This window comes from Macrosteles quadrilineatus, unplaced genomic scaffold, assembly GCF_028750875.1.
Source record: "Macrosteles quadrilineatus isolate MER2022 unplaced genomic scaffold, UCM_ALF_1.0 Scaffold_6__1_contigs__length_79288215, whole genome shotgun sequence".
Taxonomy (NCBI): Eukaryota; Metazoa; Arthropoda; class Insecta; order Hemiptera; family Cicadellidae; genus Macrosteles; species Macrosteles quadrilineatus.
In genome coordinates, this window is record NW_026542599.1 from 32,172,194 (window position 1) to 32,192,273 (window position 20,080).

Sequence of the window (20,080 nt, forward strand, 5' to 3'; positions counted from 1 at the left end):
ACTGTCCGAGTCCCACAGATATGTAACTTTTTTTATTTTAAGTTAAAATAAATATGTATTTGTATATTTGAGTTCCACATTAAATTCCAAAAATAATGAGTCGAAACACGATGTGGATACTTAATATCTACAATCTGAAAGTTTGAAAAAGCTATGGTGACGATACAGAGTAATTGTAATATTTTTATATCGTAGATATTTAAGTATCCACATTGTGTTTGGGCTCATTATTTTTGGAATTTTATGTAGAACTCAAATTTATAAAGAACAATTTATTTTAACTTAAAACATAACAAATTACAGATCTGTGGGACTGTCCAGTCGGCCAGCCCGACGATCGGGTTGAGAGGGTGAGTTGAGTTCTGAGAAGGTTTCTAATCCGCTGGGTATCATGGCCAAATGGATGGACTATAATCATGAAACGCAAAATGATTGAAGACAGCTTAATCTAGTTTTGAACCATCAAATAGTTTTTGAATTGGTTCAGGATCAAACTGGTGGCCTTCAGTTTTGTAGGCGAGCATTAGTACTATAAGTGAAATCATACAACAAATTTTAAGCTTCTAAAGTATAGCTGAAACATTTAAGAGTCCAAGGACCTAGAAAGTCGATAAGTTTTATATACAGTTAGTATTAGGTGTTACCGGGTACAACTTCACACTCACCTGCTTGCTACCAGCATGATCAATTCAAAGTTGGCCATACGGGCACATCACTGATAAAGAGGCTTCTAAAGCTTCACAACATTACTATCGTTAACTTACTTAGGAAGATGAAAAGCATTACAGACTTAACGGTATCCAAAATATTGTTTCCTTCTACAATAGTGGTTTTTGGGCCTTTAAAAATATGTTATTGTTTTATTAGGATCATGAAGTTTGGACTTGAGTTTAGGTAAAGAAAAAAGACAAGAGACAGGTCTGATCCTGAGAAAAGTCAGAAACCTTTTCACATTAAAGACTGGACCAGATTCAAATTCAGCATTTAATGAAACAGGTCCTTGCTAATCAGATAGCAGGTCTTAGTTAGTTAGGAAGCTACACAAGACATCACACTCCAAATTATAGCATTGAAAGGGTTAAATAAAAACAAAAATTAAATGAATATTTAAAATATCCTTCATAAATCTACACAGTTTGTTTTTAGTTCCACACTACCGTACACTATAGTTCGGCCGCTTAGAAAACGACCTGCGCGCTAATGCTAAACCAATGCTGGAGGAGGTCGCTTTCTAAGCGGCCGAACTATAGTTCCACTGAGAATAATACTTTGCAGGTAATCACTATAATCACTCAGCTTTTACAAATATGAGTTTGTGCAAGACAGTAACCATTTTATTCCTCAGGTTTTCATCGGTGGCTGGTCCAATCAGAAGTCCGCTATCAGAAGGGACCGAGCTAAGCCTGATAAGGCTGTAGTGGACACTCCAGATGCACTGACCAACGAAGAGTTCCGTGGCTTCTGGATCAACTACCTTGGAGGTGCGATCGCTGTAGGCAGAGAGAACGAGGTGAGACGACCTTGTACTTTGGACACTTTACCGAGGAGTAGATATTCCTGAGGAATATTAATGTTTACTAGCCATCAGCATCCAACATAATTTTACAAAAGCAGTAGAGCTATGATTATCCGACCAAAACCTCTACCACCAGATAGATATGTAAGAGTTTATGAACTGTGTGATATGCCCTGCGCTTAAACAAGAAAGTACAGTTAGATACAGGTCCCTTAGCCTGGTGTTTGTCTCCCTAATACAATCAGGGGCGGCAGTCCCCTCTTTTAGCCCCCAAGCACTAAGTGTGCAGTAATAGCAATTTCACAATAGTCGTTCTCCAGGGAGGGTCAGATAAAGGGGCCACACTTGACAGGAAAGAAAACTGAAAAAGAAAATGAACAAAGTTTCTGGTGAATGCTTTTGGTGTTACCGAATGAAAGCTGGTGCGTTATACACAGCTGGACACTACACTGTCCACTGTATTAATTGCCACACGAAACTTTCAGATCTGGTAAACCCTCAAAAGAGCATTCAAATGACATGTTCTCTTGTTTTGTGGAAGGGACAGGGACATTAACTTTCTGGTTCGATGCAAAATGCTTGTTGAATCAGGAAATGTATGGCTGCCTGGCCACACATACACCAAAAAGAAATTGTTCTTGGTTTGATCTCTCACCTAATGTAACACTATGGTCAGAAATTTTGTTGTCATTCCTTTGCCTTTTGTGTCTAGTCTAAGCAAACTTTCATGGAAGGTTAGCTAACCAAAAGTTAGATAATCAAGATTCTGCTGTTTTCCATAGATTGGTGTAGTGGTACAGAAACTCATGACAACAGCATCAGGAATATTTTCTTTTCCTTTAGTGTCATACTGGGAAGCCTTCCTTAAAAGGTTTCTCACTCAGAAAAATAACTATACATTTCTTTTAACCAACCCATAAAATGTATTTCCAATTCAGATTTAGAACCTGGAACCCCTCAAAACATTTACGATATATCTAATCACTATGATGTATGAAAGATACTACGATTGCTGCCCATCTTGTATTAAATCAAACTTTTGCACTAGATTGAACCTTTCCTGACATGGACGGACCCTGCCCCAATCAACGTTGGTTACTTCGGAGTTTGTACTGGTTACGGCGCGACTGGCGAATGGCTGATTGATGGTAAGTTCCACAACTTGTTAGACACTTGATTAGCTGAACTTAGCTTTGACCAAGAGCTTGTGGGCCTGCAAAACTTACTTCCCGAAAAACTTACTTTCTCACTATCATTTATTCAATGTTTAGTAGATTAAGTATTTCGGGAATACACTTTATGTCTCGCAATTATCAACTGTTTTGGCTTGGCTGGCTTAATGTTTTACAACCATACTAATATTCAAAGGTGGTGGGTGATTTTTGTTGAAATTGTTGTAAAATTACATGGTTGGAACATAAATGGTAATATAAAGCTCTATGTTTTACTGTGCAGTGGAGTGTTCATAATCTATATATTTCACAAGGCAGTTTTAATGCTACAGGCCATCCTAAAAACATCAGGACCGACAAAACGCTTTACTTTTTTACTTTTTCTACTACACTAATTTTGACTACCATCCAAGTAAAAATCTAAATTTTAAAGTAAAAATACACGCAAAGTATATTAAAATCATAAACATGTGGGAATAAGAAAAATTTGCTTTAGCCCATACACGAGTTTAGGAGAGTTTACGTAACCTGCATAACAGTAAACATTTTGATTTCAGTAATGTTAATACTACATTTATCTCCCATAAGACCTGTACTGTACGGTGAGCATGGAACAAAGTAAAGTGTATAGGTGATTCCCTAAGTACAATGATTGTTATGAATCTGTGTCATGATTCTATGGCTTTAGAGGATGATAAACTTCATCTTTGCCACCAGTACGTTAAAGAAAATCCTGATTTAAGCATCTTTTAAGCAATATTTATAAGATTTTGTACTAACATTTGTACTAACATAAAATAGTGTTGAACTAACCTCAACTCACTACCGCGTTGTCTGGCTAACAAGACGTAAACGCTAGGTGAGACAATCTACACTCACGACACACTAGAGTACGCGTACCGACCAGTGCCGCGCTACTCGCTGGATATTCATGTGCGTGCGAGCCACAACGCACACATTGCCTTGACGAGCGCGCCGCGCGAGACCTCACCCATGTACGAGGTGTTCCTAGGCGGCTGGGAGAATTCAGCATCTGCTATACGCTACAACAGAGAAAAACCTGACAAGGTATGTTGATTATATATGTTTAAACTATGTGTAATACAGTTAGTGGTTAACTTAATTACAACTTTGGAAACCCATTGGCTCAGAAATGTAAATATCCTATCAAGTCTTTAGTATAAAAATGGATATGTATTTATTTGGTTTGATAATATTTTTAAAATTGTAGGCATTAAAAGGTCACATTATTCTATTCTTGACATTCTTTTAGTAATGGGTCCGAGAGACAATTAAATTAACTATCATCATTTATACTGTCAAAACAAAGATGTTTACAGAGGATGTTTCTGATAGAGATTACGTACCAATATACCTTGGCCTAAACCAAGGCTTCACTAGAAAAACAGGCCATGCTGCAGCACAGGCAGCGCAACACTATGTCACAGTGGTGGATAATTGTACTAAAATCTTGCTGTTAAATCTGCCAAACAGCAAGCTTGTTTACCTAAAATAAATGGGATATGGCAGTGAATCTATCCACAAGTGTGACGTCATGGATCCTGCAGAATGGCCTGTTTTTCTAGTGGGGCATTGCCTGAACACACATTGCAAACAGATTATACCCATGTAGCACAGATGGTTGGGCCAACGTTGGTAAATTGTGGAGCCACACAGTTGGCCAACGGTAGAAATGTCACCTCTTTAAACTGTTTTCCAGCCAACCTTTGTCCAACAATGGCCCAACCAAAATTATTTCACACAAAATAATAAAGATTTAGTACGAAAAGCATAATTATTAGTTGAGTAAATTGATTAAATAGTTCATAAAAACAAATTTTGAAAAAAAGCTGGAACAAAATTTTTTGGCCCAGACGGGTCTCGAACCCGGGTCCTTCGACTTATGAGCCTCTTACCTTACCACTGAGCTATCTGTGATTGTTGATACAGAGAGTTTTCAAGTGGTGAAAGAGTAGCCGACAGTTGCAATGGTCGCAATACTTCAAACATTTTTGATACTACACAGTATAATATGATTCTGTTAATCTGTTAAGGCATCATAAGTAGTTATTTTTTTTTTGGAGTTAGAGAGGATACTGGTATTTGAATATAGATTAATTAACTACCGTTAGATTATTAATGCTATTATAATTGACTGTTATATGATTAATTACTCTTTCCCCTTAAATTGTTGCAAATAAGTTAAAGAATATTAATTTAAAAAATATTTGCATTATTATAATTATTAAAATTCATTGTTGTAGCCCCGGAACTGTAATATGTAAAATATCTGGTTTTACAATACCTTTATCAGTTCCAAAAACTTTTGGAAACTTTTGGAACTGATAAAGGTATTGTAAAACCAGATATTTTATTATAATTATGTTGTGAAAGCTAGACCCAGAGAATGAAAGTCGTGTAAACTCAACTATGGACCATCGTTGGTCCAACAAAAGTATCTTTTGTTGGTCCAACGGAGTGAAAAACGGTTGGACAACGGTTGGCTTGATGTATGATACCCAACAATGCATATTAATGTATTTCATTAACAATGAACCGATGTTGGTCCACAGTTGTAAATATTGGTTGGCCCAACTACGAGATATACAGTTGGACAACGGTTGGTTGGTTGTGGAAGCTCCAACCAACCATCGACCAACTGTCCCACAGTTGGCCAACGTTGGCCCAACCATCTGTGCTACATGGGTATTGACTGAACCAAGTGGTTTATGGTACTTGTTCTGTTAGACTATCTAAGCAATACTAAACTAGATTGGAACATACATTGGAAATAGATTATAGGCCTACATTTGACAATCAATATTCAAATTTCAATAGTAGAGATTCTGAATTAGAGAATATCTAACCAACACACTTGTCACTTGCCCTGAATATACATTTTTATCTATTGCTCTCCATTAATTTTGAGCATTGGTATTACACAGTTAGATTTTCAGGTTGAGTTATATTAAACTTTGAGTAACTATTTATTGCTCTGATCAAATTTCGAGCACAGGTTGAACATACAGTAGACTCCCTTTTATCTGGACATCTTTTAACCGGGTCATCGGTTTAACCGGACTACACTCGGCAGAAATTACATCTCTTTAAACGGACAATTCTTATCTGCACATTGGTTTAACTGGACTATATCGGCAGGAAGTGGGCTGTAATGAAACGACTGTTCTCGTGGGAAAGATTTGAGACCGGTGATCACGTGTCTAAAATAATGCTCTCCTAAATTTAAGTCAAATATTTTGGTTACATAACGAGTTCATGGGGACGTTGGTTTAACCGGAAAACCCGTTATCCGGACTAGCTTCGGTCCCGGGGAGTCCGGATAAGAGGGAGTCTACTATGCAGTTGGCTTTTATCTTGCCTAGGCCTTTTAATTCTCCTTAAAAGCCTAAGCCTTTTTAAACACTATACTATTACTGCAATTTATCAAAATTTTTCCTAGGATAGTCAAAACTTTATTTTAAGTTCTTGCCTATACGTAACACATCATTTTCTGCTAAGGTCCATGTGGAAACGCCCAACCTACTGACATCAGGAGAACACAAACACTTCCGCCTCAGTTGGAACCGAGGCTTGGTGCAGGTTAAGCGAGGAGGGGATGGGTTTGTACTCATGGAGTGGCAGGACCCGGTACCCTTCGCAGTCTCCCACTTTGGGGTTCGATCCTGTTGGGGCGCCATCGGATTGTGGAGCATCAATGTGGTCAATGACGTTGACGGCCTAGGTGACCCGTTGTGAAGCTAGGTGGTTAGGTTGAGTTCATTGACTAGTGAGGTTTGGTTAATAGGTTTGGTTTAATCTAGGTTTGGTAAGCTCTGACTGGTTCTATTACTAACCTAAGTGGTTGTAATTTGTTTTTAATCTACAAACAGATTCGTTCAGATTAGTTTTTCAATATAGTATGGACTAGATGAGTCTAGATACTATTAAGTCAAACTACTGCAATAGTATATAGTAAAGCTAGGCGGTTAGTTTTAGTTGAGCGAGATTTCAGTGAAGCTAAAAGGTTGTTAGGTGAAATTGGTCCTCACCTAAGTTAAGTGGTTGTATTCTTGTTTCTTTAGTAAAGACAAATTTCTTCATATATTTTCATTGCAGTTAAGTCCCTTAAACTTGGTGACCTAGGTGAGGTTAGATGGTTGTGGAATTCAGGATTGAACGATAGTTCAGTGGAATTTTGAGAATAGATTGTTTGGGTGGGCAAGAGCTCAAACTCCTTCTAAACTAAGGGGTTTTTAATATTTTTGAAATACAAATTCTTTAACTGTTTCCCAATTGCCAGAGTGATATAATTACTTTTAAAAAACTGAAATAGTTTCTCTCACAAACCCTAGTACCGTATAATAAGAAAATAAAAATCTTTCATCATTAAATGTTTATAATTATGTACTTTATTAATGACAGGATTTATTTTACCACATTTATTCTACTATTATTCTTTTTATTACAAAAATAAATCTATATTTGTTCTCTTTCCTGTTTAAAGGAAGATGTTGACTTTTGATTCATAAAGTGTAAATGTATCAGTTGGTGCTTGCAAATAGTAACATTCCTTTGCTAGTTCACATCACATTAAGGTTATCAATATTTTTCTTCTTATAGTAGTTTTAAGTACCATCAGAGTCTCGCTAATCCAAACCAACTGATGGGTTCAGACCCCGTTCAGATTATTATTGTTCAGATTAGCCAAAAACGCAATGCAGTTGTATACAAAATTAAAACAATGTATTTTCACTGTTTTTCTTATGAGCTTTTCTGGTACAACATGAGCAAATGATTATATTGCTGCCAATTATAAAAACTACCACCATTTTGTACTGACTGCGTTGAGATAGAGACCCCTGGTCTTTGCCAATATTCTTTTTAACTGATGGCCTTCAAAATGACATGTCACTTGACGGGGCTTTACATTTTACATTTTTGAGCTGCATCCAAAACACCCCATTTTGGGGTCCCAGGCAAAATTGTCATAGCAACCAAAACATAGTTTTTAGTTTCTTGTTACGATAATCCTGAGTTAAGTTTTCCTGGTACCGTACAACACGTAAAAAGGTTAATAGGGGAATTGATGTAAATTTTTACATGAGGTCTCTCAGGCTGAGGAAAAATAAAGAGACCTCTAATTCTCACTAATATTCTTTTAAACTAATGGACATTAAAAAGAGGTGTAATATGATTGGGATTTACATTTAAAATTTTTGAATTGTTCATAAAATAACCCATTTTGGGATTTCAGACGAAATTGGGATACCAACATAAAGAAAAAAGTGCAATTTTAAGCTATATAGAGGTGTGCAGAGTTTGGGTTTTCTGGTGTAACCCATTAAAAGGTTTATAAGGGGTGTCCATACTTTTGTCCAACCCTGTATAATGACATTGAAAGAGAGCCAACACAAAGCTGTTATGATTAGATGCTCAGCTATGGACTACTGTAGATTATTTCAAAATTTTCCGTTCCTTACAATAGTAAAATATTTTGTTTTTCAAGTTGGCAGGACACCTTGGTTAGTATTTTAGAACAAACTCATAGCTTTGATTAAAATTCATATTCAGTAATCTTTTTCCCAAACAGGATTAGGCGGACGTTGGATTAGCATGGTTTGGATTAACAAGACTCTTGTATAGTTCAATAGCAATGAAACAGTAGCTATAAGCTTGTAACAGAAGTACAATTGATTAGTATTTTTCTAGTATTACCTATAGCTTTTTAAATATCGGATAATACATTTGGTTGTTTTCATATTGATTACTTTTTAAGAAAATGTTTTGCTTGAAAAATGTGTAGAGCCATAAATAGCCTGATGAGAAAATTTTCATCAAAACATGTGTTTGGCGTATTTTATTTTTGTTTTCATGCTTTCAATCTATAAATGCTTTAGCGTATTTGTTTGTTAATATGTTTGCCTTTTTGTAAGTGAAAAATAATTGCTTTTCGTTTGTGATTGTGAGTAATGAAATGTACCTGCTCAACTTGTTCTATTGTCTTTGTTGCTTCAAACAAAATCGTTTAGCCAAATAAAATTTAACAGTACTTGTAACAAAAAGAGTGTAGCTTGGTTTTACATTATCTTAAAAACTTTTACTAACAATTTTGTTTTTTTGGTGTTTTATTTGTAGTCAAAATAACATACTTAGTCTTAAGGTTAGCTGTAAGCTTCTAAAACTGGTTGATGAGGTTCAGGACATAGTTACTATATTTTTATATCCAAGTTGTTATGTATTTTAATAAAATTGATTTAATGTACAGTAATTGTTTATTTTCCTTGATCTTTCTTCAGATGTTTAAACTAGAAAATTCAAGGATAGCAAAATGTTACACGGTTGTTTTATCAAAACCTTCTCAAGATCAAATAGATTAAAGCATAAAGAATGTTTTTCAAAAAGAGAGATTAACGGCCATTTAAACCTTGCACTTGCCCGTCCCCATGGGCCACAGAGGTCTGTGCGTGGAACGTATCCATCAAAGCAAGGGGTGAGCCGGTAAAGTACAAAGGCAATCTGTACACTGGTAATAAGTAGTGGCACATACCAGGATCTGAACCCATGACCATCGTTGTCTTGGGTCCGAAGTTTGTGACACTACCTACTGAGCCACCGACTCAAAATTGATTCCTCAATTCAATACTTACTACCTATTTCATATAATCATCGTAATTAATTGCTTGTAAAGGGACAAAAGTTATTATAATAAACAAATAACATTTTGTAAAATCAGATATATTCCAAAGTAATGATTTTGCATTTGATTAAAGATACAATGGTTATAAAAGGTTCTAAAAAAACTTTTTTTTATAAAAAAATGTAAATTCTTTAATGTAAGAAGTGAAAACCAGGCCTTTGCATTATCAATACTATATTAATTTCTCTGTTATGTATCATACTGTAGTTGTGATTATTAACGAACCCTATGCAACAATAACGCTTTTATATTTTAAATATTTGTATGCTTTACTTTTGCATGAATATACTGTGTGATAGTTATTGTAGTACCATATTTTGTGACATGTGCATGGTTTGTTTGTTGAATTAACCCCTTGCTTGTATTTGTTTGCCAAAATCATATCATTGTTAAGTTAAGAATTATATGCTTTACTTTTTTGGTTTATTTATTCACTTAATTTATAACCTCAAACGATACCGTAAACCATAAAAAAATCAGGGAAATCTTTTACCTACAATAATTATGGGAGTGCAAAGGAGATTTTATTTTGGATTCCATGCATTGATACGATTCAAAGAATTTTAAATTTTGATTCTAATCAATTAAATTCCATGCAGCACGGCATGATTTTCTTTCAAAATGATTTACAACTTACGTTACTGTAATAGATCATTTACCTTAAAGATAAAAAAATGCACAAAATAAATTATTTTCTGAACAATAGGATAGTTGCTGACCTAACCTCCTGCTGATGGAGACTGCCGATTCTGTGGTTGGCGTAATAAACCATAAAATCAGCACCACAGCCATAATTATTATGGGATGGGACCAAAATAGAATTTATGCATACTGAACCAAATCGCGATTTGATGCATCAAATAGAATTGAAACTTTGATGCATTTTCAGTGCATTGCACACCACTAATAGACATACTTCAATCGTAATTCAAAACATTCTGTCTTTATATTTGATCCATTTGAGAATTCCTTCTGCCTTAGTATTTCTATGAACCATATTTCCTAGAATGACAGATCAATACATAAATTTCATCACAAAGTGGGAAATATTATCCACATCTTAAATTTACTGTCAATACTACTTTAACGTTTTGCTGTAAAATGGGCAGCATACAATTATATTACCTTTTATCATTAAAACAAGACTAACTTAGCTTGCAATCAATGGGCAACATAGTTTCAGAATGGGTGTATCCTTTGTTTAAGGATTTGATAAAAAAATATTTAGTGGTGAGTGGAGACACAATTCTATCTATAACATTTAAAATGTCTTATGTTGTAGCCATCCTACACTATTCACTATACAGATCAGTCAATCATATCTATACTGATCTTGCATTCAATTTCACTTAAAATAGCTAACAAAAAGTGCATTACTGCCCAGTGATTTAGTGATCTTCAAAGTTTTACTCTACAGAGCATTAACAAATTCTAAGTCCAAGTAAGGTTTCAACATTGTTTCTTCATAAAATTGCCAAACGGCTTAATCATTTTCAAAATAAACTTATCACACACTTTTATAGAAATTTCTATATTTCGGCATTAGCCTTCTTCAGGAACAAACACAATAACAAATAGAAGTGTTTACCACTCTGAATCATATGGTTTTAGCATAAATCCAAAATACATATAATTTATGAAGAAGTAAAAAAGAAAATGTTTTGATAGAAAGAAAGAAAAAATTTTATATATATATATGTATATATATACTATCTCAAATTTAGACCGGAAGGTGTTTTAGATTTAAGTATTAATTGATGAGCTTGCTCAAGCTGTCTTAATTTCAAGTCTGGTGCGTCTTTTGCCAATTTTCTTATTCCTTTTAATGAATAACATTGTTCAAAATTTTGAGAATGCTCTCTCGCATGAATAGCCACAGGTTTTAGTTTATCAGGATGGTTTACATCATATCTGTGGCCATTCATACGAACTCTTAGAGCATTGGTGGTTTTGCCAATGTAGTCTTTAGGACAATTTTTGCATGAAAATTGGTAAATTACATTAGTAGACTCACAGGTGATGTTACTATTTATGTTATAACATCTTTTTGTTTGCCTGCTTGTGAAAGTTTTTGATGGGATGATTAATTTGCAAGTGGCACATCGTGGTTTGTTGCATTGATTACAGCCCGAAGGTTTTGCTGAGGGTTGGGAAGTGGGAGGTAGTTTGGGTTTTGAAAGAATGTCTTTTAAGTTAGGAGCTTTTTTGTATATTAGTCTTGGGGGTTTGGAAAACAAATTATGGGTCAGAGGTGAATTTGAAAGAATATTATGTGCCACTCTTAAAACATTATTAACTTTGTAAAGGCCAGGAAAGTATTGGGTGATGAATTTTGGATCTTTTTTGAAATTATCTGTGTTAGGATTTTTTAAGCTTTTTATTTGACTGTCTATTAAATTTTTAGGATAACCTCTTCTGTTAAGTGAATTGCTGAGTTTTTCAATATAATTTTGGTAATCACGATTTTCAGAACAAAGGTTTTTTGCTCGTATTGATAGGCTTTTTGGTATGGATTTTTTAATGTGTGCAGGATGACAGCTTGAGTAAGCTAAGTAATCCATTGTATTCGTATCCTTTACATGGATTTTGGATTTTAACATACCATCTCTAACAAAAACGTCAACATCCAAAAAAGTAACAATATCTTCTGAGAAATTCCAGGTAAATTTAAGGATTGAGAATTGATTTAGATTTTCAAGGAAAGTTTGCAGGTTTTCTAGTCCATGTTCCCAAACCATGAAAATGTCATCAATAAACCTATACCAAATTGAAGGTTTCAACATTTGTGAATTTAGAAAAAGTTCTTCAACATGCCCAACAAATAAGTTTGCAAAAGAAGGTGCCATACGTGTGCCCATAGCTGTCCCTTTCACTTGAAGGTAATTTTGATCAAGGAATTTAAAATTGTTCATGGTTAAAACAAAATGAATTAAGTTTATAATAAAATTTGCACTAGGTTTGGAGTTAACTGGACGTTTTTCTAGGTATTTCTTTACAGATTTTTCTCCTTCTTCATGTGGGATGTTAGTATATAGTGAAACTACATCAATTGTCACCAATATAGTATTGTCCGTTAGTGGGGTGTTTAAGTTCTTAATTTTATTAAGGAAGTCTTTGGAGTCTCTTATATATGACGGTAAAGTTTTCACTAATGGTTGGAGGGTGTCATCAACGAATGCTGAGATCCTTTCAGTGGGTGATCCATATCCAGATACGATAGGTCTTCCAGGTGGTGGTCGAATGGGTTTGTGGACTTTAGGTAAAAGATAAAAAATTGGTGTTCTTGGATTTAGAGGGCTCAAAAGTTTTATAGTTTCTTGACTTAGGTCTTCATTTGGTCCATATTTTTGCAAAAATTTAGAAATGTCATCATTGAAAGTAAAGGTAGGGTCATTTGGGATTTTTTTGTAGAATTCAGCGTCATTCAGTTGTCTTTCTGCTTCTTTTATATAATCTTCACGATTCAAGATTACTGTACTGTTGCCTTTATCTGCTTTTACAATTATTATGGAAGAATTTTCTTTCAATGAACGTATAGCTTTTCTTTCATTTTTTGTAAGATTATCCTTTGAATGTAGTGAGGATTCAAATTTAGGATCAGAAATGTTGGAGATTACAGTATTAATGAATTGCTCTACTGGATGGTCAGGAGGAAAACCTGCAAACTTTCCTTGAAAATCTAAATCAATTCTCAATCCTTAAATTTACCTGGAATTTCTCAGAAGATATTGTTACTTTTTTGGATGTTGACGTTTTTGTTAGAGATGGTATGTTAAAATCCAAAATCCATGTAAAGGATACAAATACAATGGATTACTTAGCTTACTCAAGCTGTCATCCTGCACACATTAAAAAATCCATACCAAAAAGCCTATCAATACGAGCAAAAAACCTTTGTTCTGAAAATCGTGATTACCAAAATTATATTGAAAAACTCAGCAATTCACTTAACAGAAGAGGTTATCCTAAAAATTTAATAGACAGTCAAATAAAAAGCTTAAAAAATCCTAACACAGATAATTTCAAAAAAGATCCAAAATTCATCACCCAATACTTTCCTGGCCTTTACAAAGTTAATAATGTTTTAAGAGTGGCACATAATATTCTTTCAAATTCACCTCTGACCCATAATTTGTTTTCCAAACCCCCAAGACTAATATACAAAAAAGCTCCTAACTTAAAAGACATTCTTTCAAAACCCAAACTACCTCCCACTTCCCAACCCTCAGCAAAACCTTCGGGCTGTAATCAATGCAACAAACCACGATGTGCCACTTGCAAATTAATCATCCCATCAAAAACTTTCACAAGCAGGCAAACAAAAAGATGTTATAACATAAATAGTAACATCACCTGTGAGTCTACTAATGTAATTTACCAATTTTCATGCAAAAATTGTCCTAAAGACTACATTGGCAAAACCACCAATGCTCTAAGAGTTCGTATGAATGGCCACAGATATGATGTAAACCATCCTGATAAACTAAAACCTGTGGCTATTCATGCGAGAGAGCATTCTCAAAATTTTGAACAATGTTATTCATTAAAAGGAATAAGAAAATTGGCAAAAGACGCACCAGACTTGAAATTAAGACAGCTTGAGCAAGCTCATCAATTAATACTTAAATCTAAAACACCTTCCGGTCTAAATTTGAGATAGTATATATATACATATATATATATAAAATTTTTTCTTTCTTTCTATCAAAACATTTTCTTTTTTACTTCTTCATAAATTATATGTATTTTGGATTTATGCTAAAACCATAAGATTCAGAGTGGTAAACACCTCTATTTGTTATTGTGTTTGTTCCTGAAGAAGGCTAATGCCGAAATATAGAAATTTCTATAAAAGTGTGTGATAAGTTTATTTTGAAAATAAGGGGAATGTTGCTGAAAGTCAACAGTCCCGGAAGATCAAATAATTTATACCTGTGCCGCTAGGTCAAAAACTACAATGTTTGCAGTGTCTGTAGATCAAAAATCCCAGAAAGTCAAATAGTACAGTCCGGGCTAAAAGTTTAGTCTATGTTAAAGCAATTGACTTATTGGGAATTTGACCTAATGCAACAGCAGGATTAATATAACGAAATACGGTAAAATACAAGTTCAGTTTCGCTGAGTCAAAAGTGTCGGAAGATCAAAAGCAATAAAAGTGAACGTCGATTCAGTGTAAAGTAGACCTCCTGCAACGCTTACTACACCAACAAAACTCGCTTTTAGTTACTTCGTGTTTTGTCATAATTAGAATAGAGCTAAAATTATCATATTTGGTACATAGCTTATTTATTAATGCTTCTTGCCAACTGTTTGGTCAACACTGTAAATAGGTATAGTTTATGTAATGAAAAGCCTTTCGTCAAAATTTGTGGCATAAAATACACGCAAGGACGATCTGAACATTTCTGGTTATTATATACGTTTGTAAAAGGAGATCCATTTAATTGTAGAACTATTTTATGAGTTATAATGTAGTCTACATATAAACTGTGTAATGTATTACGCCACGGAAGGGTTGAAACCTGTCCAAACTATCATATATATTATTATAACGTAAATGGGGTTTTTTCACGATTCTGAATCAACCAGTCGATGGATTTTCATTAGTTTTGTGTTGAAAGAAAGACAATTTTGAGAACTAGATAATTTCAAAGCCATAATTTAAAATTATTGTCCCAGTTTTTTATAAATTAAGTTTTAGTTTTTAAAAAGTCTAGCAGCCGATGCTAACCTTCTCCAATAAGTCAATGCTTCTAGCTAGCTTTTAGTACATTATAATTTGCTTAACATAACAGCTGTAACATTCAGTATTTGTGACACAAATTCAGCATTTGGAAGAAAATTCAAATACATACTTATGGTTGACTTATTTATACTATGTATGTGTAATGCTGACCATTGATACATTTAATTCTTCGGTACGAGGATGGCAGTTTAATTAAATGTGCATAGTAAAATACAGTAGTAGGATGTTCAAATTATTTTTTAAAGTATTCTTTGTAATCATCGATTTGTTTTAGTCCAATATAACTTGTTTAAACTAACAACTGGTAGAATGTGCTATGTATACTTATAAAAGGCAAAGCCCTCACTGACACACTCACTCTCACTCACGCATCATCACTAATTCTCCCACTTCCCATTTACCTAGGAGGCTGAAATTCGATACACCGATTCTTTGGGCATTAAATAGGAAAACTAAGTAGTTTTTATTATGATCGGGCATTCGGGCTCCGCCCCAGTGGCTCTGGAGTTTCCCATCTTAACCTTATGATTTTTCATATTTAAAAGGAATTAATGAATCATAACAGCTGTGTCAATTTAACAATTTATGACAACAGCTAATTTGCAACCAAAAGCTGAGTGAGCGTTTCGAACGAACTTCAACCTGGAGGTGAGTTAACCCCAAGGCAAGTGAGCTCAGCGAACGAGCTCCAACCTAAAGGTGAGAGAGCGTAGCGAACGAACTTCAACCAGGACTTGATTGAGCCATGCGAACGAGCTAATCTTGAAAATTAATTAGTTTAACGGGGCAAAGCCAGCGGGTACAGCTTGTTATTCTATAGAATTATTAGGTTTTTAGCGAATTTCGCATATAGGGAATAAGCTATTACCGTATAACTCATGGGAACACCTGGACCCGGGACCGATGTAATTTTTCGTTTTGAGTCCCTAGAGGCCAAAAACACCATCCGTTCAAATTCATATATATGTAAGTGTATAAGACATTTTGGGGACTTGACTTTTTCGGGACTCGAGAATTTAGTACTTTTCGAGGACCTGTGCAATTTATTCCATTCCAAATGCAGCGCGTTATCGATCTTCACCCTTGTGTGGGCCTCCCATTCACTGACGGAATGTCTCGTGGCGTATGACGACTGGATATAAATAGTCACTTTAACACTCACTTATCTCGTTATTTTTTTCAGCATATTCGTTGACCCGTCTGCAGGTCTTATGTTGATGGGCTGTCAGAGCGTCTGTTGTAATAACTGGAATTCCTTATGTATGTTTGCTGCTGATTACGGTGAAGTATTGTTAGAAATTCCACCTAATCTTTTAAAGTTACCCATTAAATTCATAGAAATAATATTATTTAACTGTTTGACGAGTACCCCTATTGTATTCAAAATACTCAACGGCCCAATCCAATGTCACGTTTCGTATTTTGTATACTACCGTTAATTACTAGACTTAATTACTAGCTTCATTCCCACTGTTCTTGTGAACTTAACTCTAGATCAGACTGTTGCTTCATCCGCTTCTTCATCAGTTAATTTTTCATCTTAAAATCTAAAAAATATCTTTTTGGTACCTATGTTATCACCCACGGGATCTTTGAATAATTTTAGGCTTAACTGAATCTGAAGTATGTGTTTTGGTGGTTGATCATTGTAATGAATTATATAAGATTAACCTGCATTACACTATCGACAAATTAACTATCAAATATTTATTAAAACACTGAAGCATACTGCAAACGCTGAGTCATACTGCAGCAAAAACAGCCGTATTTAAAGAGCTTAAAGTAGGTCTTTTCACTATTTTCTCCCTAGGAAGTGAAAATCAGCTGATTTAAACTCAGTTGTGAGCTTTGATTGTATGCAATCGCATGTATCGAAAGTATGTATAATTTTTTTCACCACACTATGATGTTTTAGTGGTTTTACATACGTTAATTGGTGGCTGAAAGTTACGTTTTGCTGGCCATGCCAGCTGTCATCGTTATTCGGGGACCGAGCAGGTCCCTAGCAGCGCTGGTCCCTAGGGCCGCAAAATTAGCTGCCCGCTTACTTACTTAAAACATGAATGCATATTAAATACACAATCAGTATCCATAGAATTATTTTATTGTCACCGTTGCCTAGCAACAATTTATTTTTATTTTTGCTGATGCCTCGAATCATTTCTTCACATAACCTTAAAGTTGTAGTTGTGCTAACCATCAGTGTGCATTATTATAGAGGTGAATAGTGGCAATAGGGTATAGTGTGGTGCAAAATAGCGTTCGTACCACGGACCGAAATGGTTTTGCAGCTCTCGATCGAGACGAAGTCGAACCATCTCGAGCCGGCAAAACCTTATTTTTGGCCCTAGGTACGAAATATACTATTAAATGGGTTGTAGCTTAATCGGGTTTCAACTTTATTTAATTTACAGTCTGTTTCAAAAGTAGAAAAATAAGCAAATACATTAACAATAATACAACGTTAAAAGTATAGTGATTTACCACTCTCAACACTAGCTGACAAAGATAATTTTGATAACACAGCCGAATCTGAATGGGAGGTTTAATGTCGTAAATGGTGTTGTGATTGTCCAATAAATTTAGTGCAAGATGAGAGCTCGCCTTGTGGTCGGAAACTTGACCAAAAGTATGTATTTTTCCAACTTATCTATATTTACCCTATGCTATAAATAAGACATGTAAATGGAATTTCTTCTATTTGGTTTTATTTTCTGTTTACATTTAGTTGTTATTTCGTTACCTACATGGCAACCCATACGGCCCAAGTTATTTTTAAAATTTTAAATTAGTTTCTTGTGTTTATTTTTGAGCCTATTTTAATTTATAAAGGGATTCATCACATCTACAGGAAAATATCTTTCATTTGGTACCAACCGCGTGTAATTCGTTCCAGTAGTATGATCAGGCTAGCTGTCATAAGTTTTGCAAAAGTTGTTTTGTATAAGACGATTTTGAATGATTTTCCAATTTGATTATCTTTTTTCACTAGATTTTGTAATTTCTTCTTTGACTTTTCAAATTCTAAGATTATTATGAAGTGTTCTGTTAGTAACAAACCAAGGTGCGTTGACAATTTTACGTAGCAATTTTGATTGGTATCGTTGAAAAATTTCAATGTTTGATGTACTTGATGATCCCCAAAGTTGGATCCCATAAGTCCAAATTGGTTTTATAACTTTTCTGCAAAGTAACATTATTTTGTGTACTAAGTTTTGATTTAGATCCAAGAAGACAATTAAGCTTAGTTATTTTAAAATTTAGATATTGTCTTTTAGTCCAGATATGTGCCTTCCAATTAAGCTTTGCATCTAAGTGCATGCCCAAGTATTTTATTTCTGTTACTTTAGGGTGGTAAATATTGTTCATGGATACTGGAGGACATGTAGCCAGATTTAGGGTAAAAGTAATGTTTTCTGATTTATTTTCACTAATTTTGAACCTCCATGTTTTAAACCAATGTGAAATTTCATCCAAGTTTAACTGTAAATTTGCTGTAGTTTGAACCGGTTTGTCGTGGACAGATAAAATGGTCATATCATCCGCAAATGTGGCAACGATAGTATTTACAATTTCTGGTAGGTCCGATGTAAAGGGAATATACAAGTATGGTTCAAGTACGCTTCCTTTGGGGATTCCTGATTCTATAGGGTAAAGGTCAGTTAAATAATTTTGATGTTTAATTTGGAAAGTTCTGTTGGTAAGATATGATTTTTAAATATGAAAAACTGAATGGGGTAGCTAAATGTGGCATTCTTGTCAATAGTTCGATATATCGATAGTAATATACACTAACACAATCGTAATAAACGAAATAATTTAATTATATTTACTAAACAGATGCTTGTTTGCATTAGCAAAATAAATAACAATTTAGAAGTCATTTTGAGAAGTTATCTTAGTATTTCTGTTAAAGAAATGACATTTCTTCATAATCTTAACATCTCAAATTACTTTAATACTTTCTTCTGAAATGGCTACCATACTAAATTCAAACTCACATAACAAGAAATTAAATAACATCTAAACATAAATTAAAAAGTTTTACACCACAATTAAAAAAACAAATGTACGATTGCTCTTGCTCATTCTTCGTCAGATTAGGCATAGGCACGAGACCCTCCTTCATTGCGCAGTCTGTAGTCTTGGAGATAAGAGAGATATGCGGTAAAGATAAGCAAGAACTGGAAAGGTCTGTTGTGGGTTTGCAATATTTATCTCAAAATCCAGCGCAAGGTTAACTAAATTTTGGAATTAGGGTCTGAATACGTGATTGGTGAAATCCAGGAGGCAATACTGAACTTGCACTACTTATGTTTTATCGCATTTTTTACCTTATCTACCAAAATTATGCTATTTTCCTTTGGCACTTTAGGGGGAAACCTCTATTTCACCCTGAAAATCACGTTTGGAAATCGAGAAAAGCTTTAGAAATCGGCGATTATAAGCGCTTGAAAAATCTTTTTTTCTTTTAATGGAAGCCTATTTTTTATTATTCGAGTCATTTCAAACTTCTTTTCCTCTTGCACTTTTTCAGTAAACACATATTTCACCACGAAAAACACGTTTGAAAATCGTTAAAAGCGTTATAAATCATTAATATCGCCACATTTGACTGGTAAGTGTCAATAAAAGAGTGTAAAAGAGTCCTTGGAGCCTAGACGTTGTAACTCATAAAACAATGTAAGAACTACAAAGACAATTTATAATTTAACAATATACTAGATATTTAAATTACAATCACTCTGATGTTTGAAAAAATATTTTTGGACTGTAAATAAATCTCCAGCTGCTGTCTGAAATTAACGTAATTAACATCGCTCTTATGGGGGACAAATCCAAGATGGCTGTTAGCTTTCATTGACTCCACTGGAGAACAATAAAAAACTACAAAGAACATTTCTAATCTCACACTATACTCGATGTTAAATTATAATCACTTTGGTGTT

General features: G+C 34.4%; 1 protein-coding gene across 2 annotated transcripts in view; it reads left to right on the plus strand.

Annotated features, from left to right (window-relative positions):
* LOC128997238 (uncharacterized) overlaps window positions 1-20,080 on the plus strand; it is a 103,154-nt gene that overhangs the window by 68,080 nt on the left and 14,994 nt on the right. For both annotated transcript variants that reach the window (XM_054422850.1, XM_054422849.1), the window contains exons 3-6: window positions 1,346-1,510; window positions 2,565-2,664; window positions 3,548-3,756; window positions 6,208-6,430. In XM_054422850.1, coding sequence (XP_054278825.1) covers window positions 1,346-1,510; window positions 2,565-2,664; window positions 3,548-3,756; window positions 6,208-6,430 — 697 coding nt within the window. The remainder of the gene's footprint in view (window positions 1-1,345; window positions 1,511-2,564; window positions 2,665-3,547; window positions 3,757-6,207; window positions 6,431-20,080) is intronic.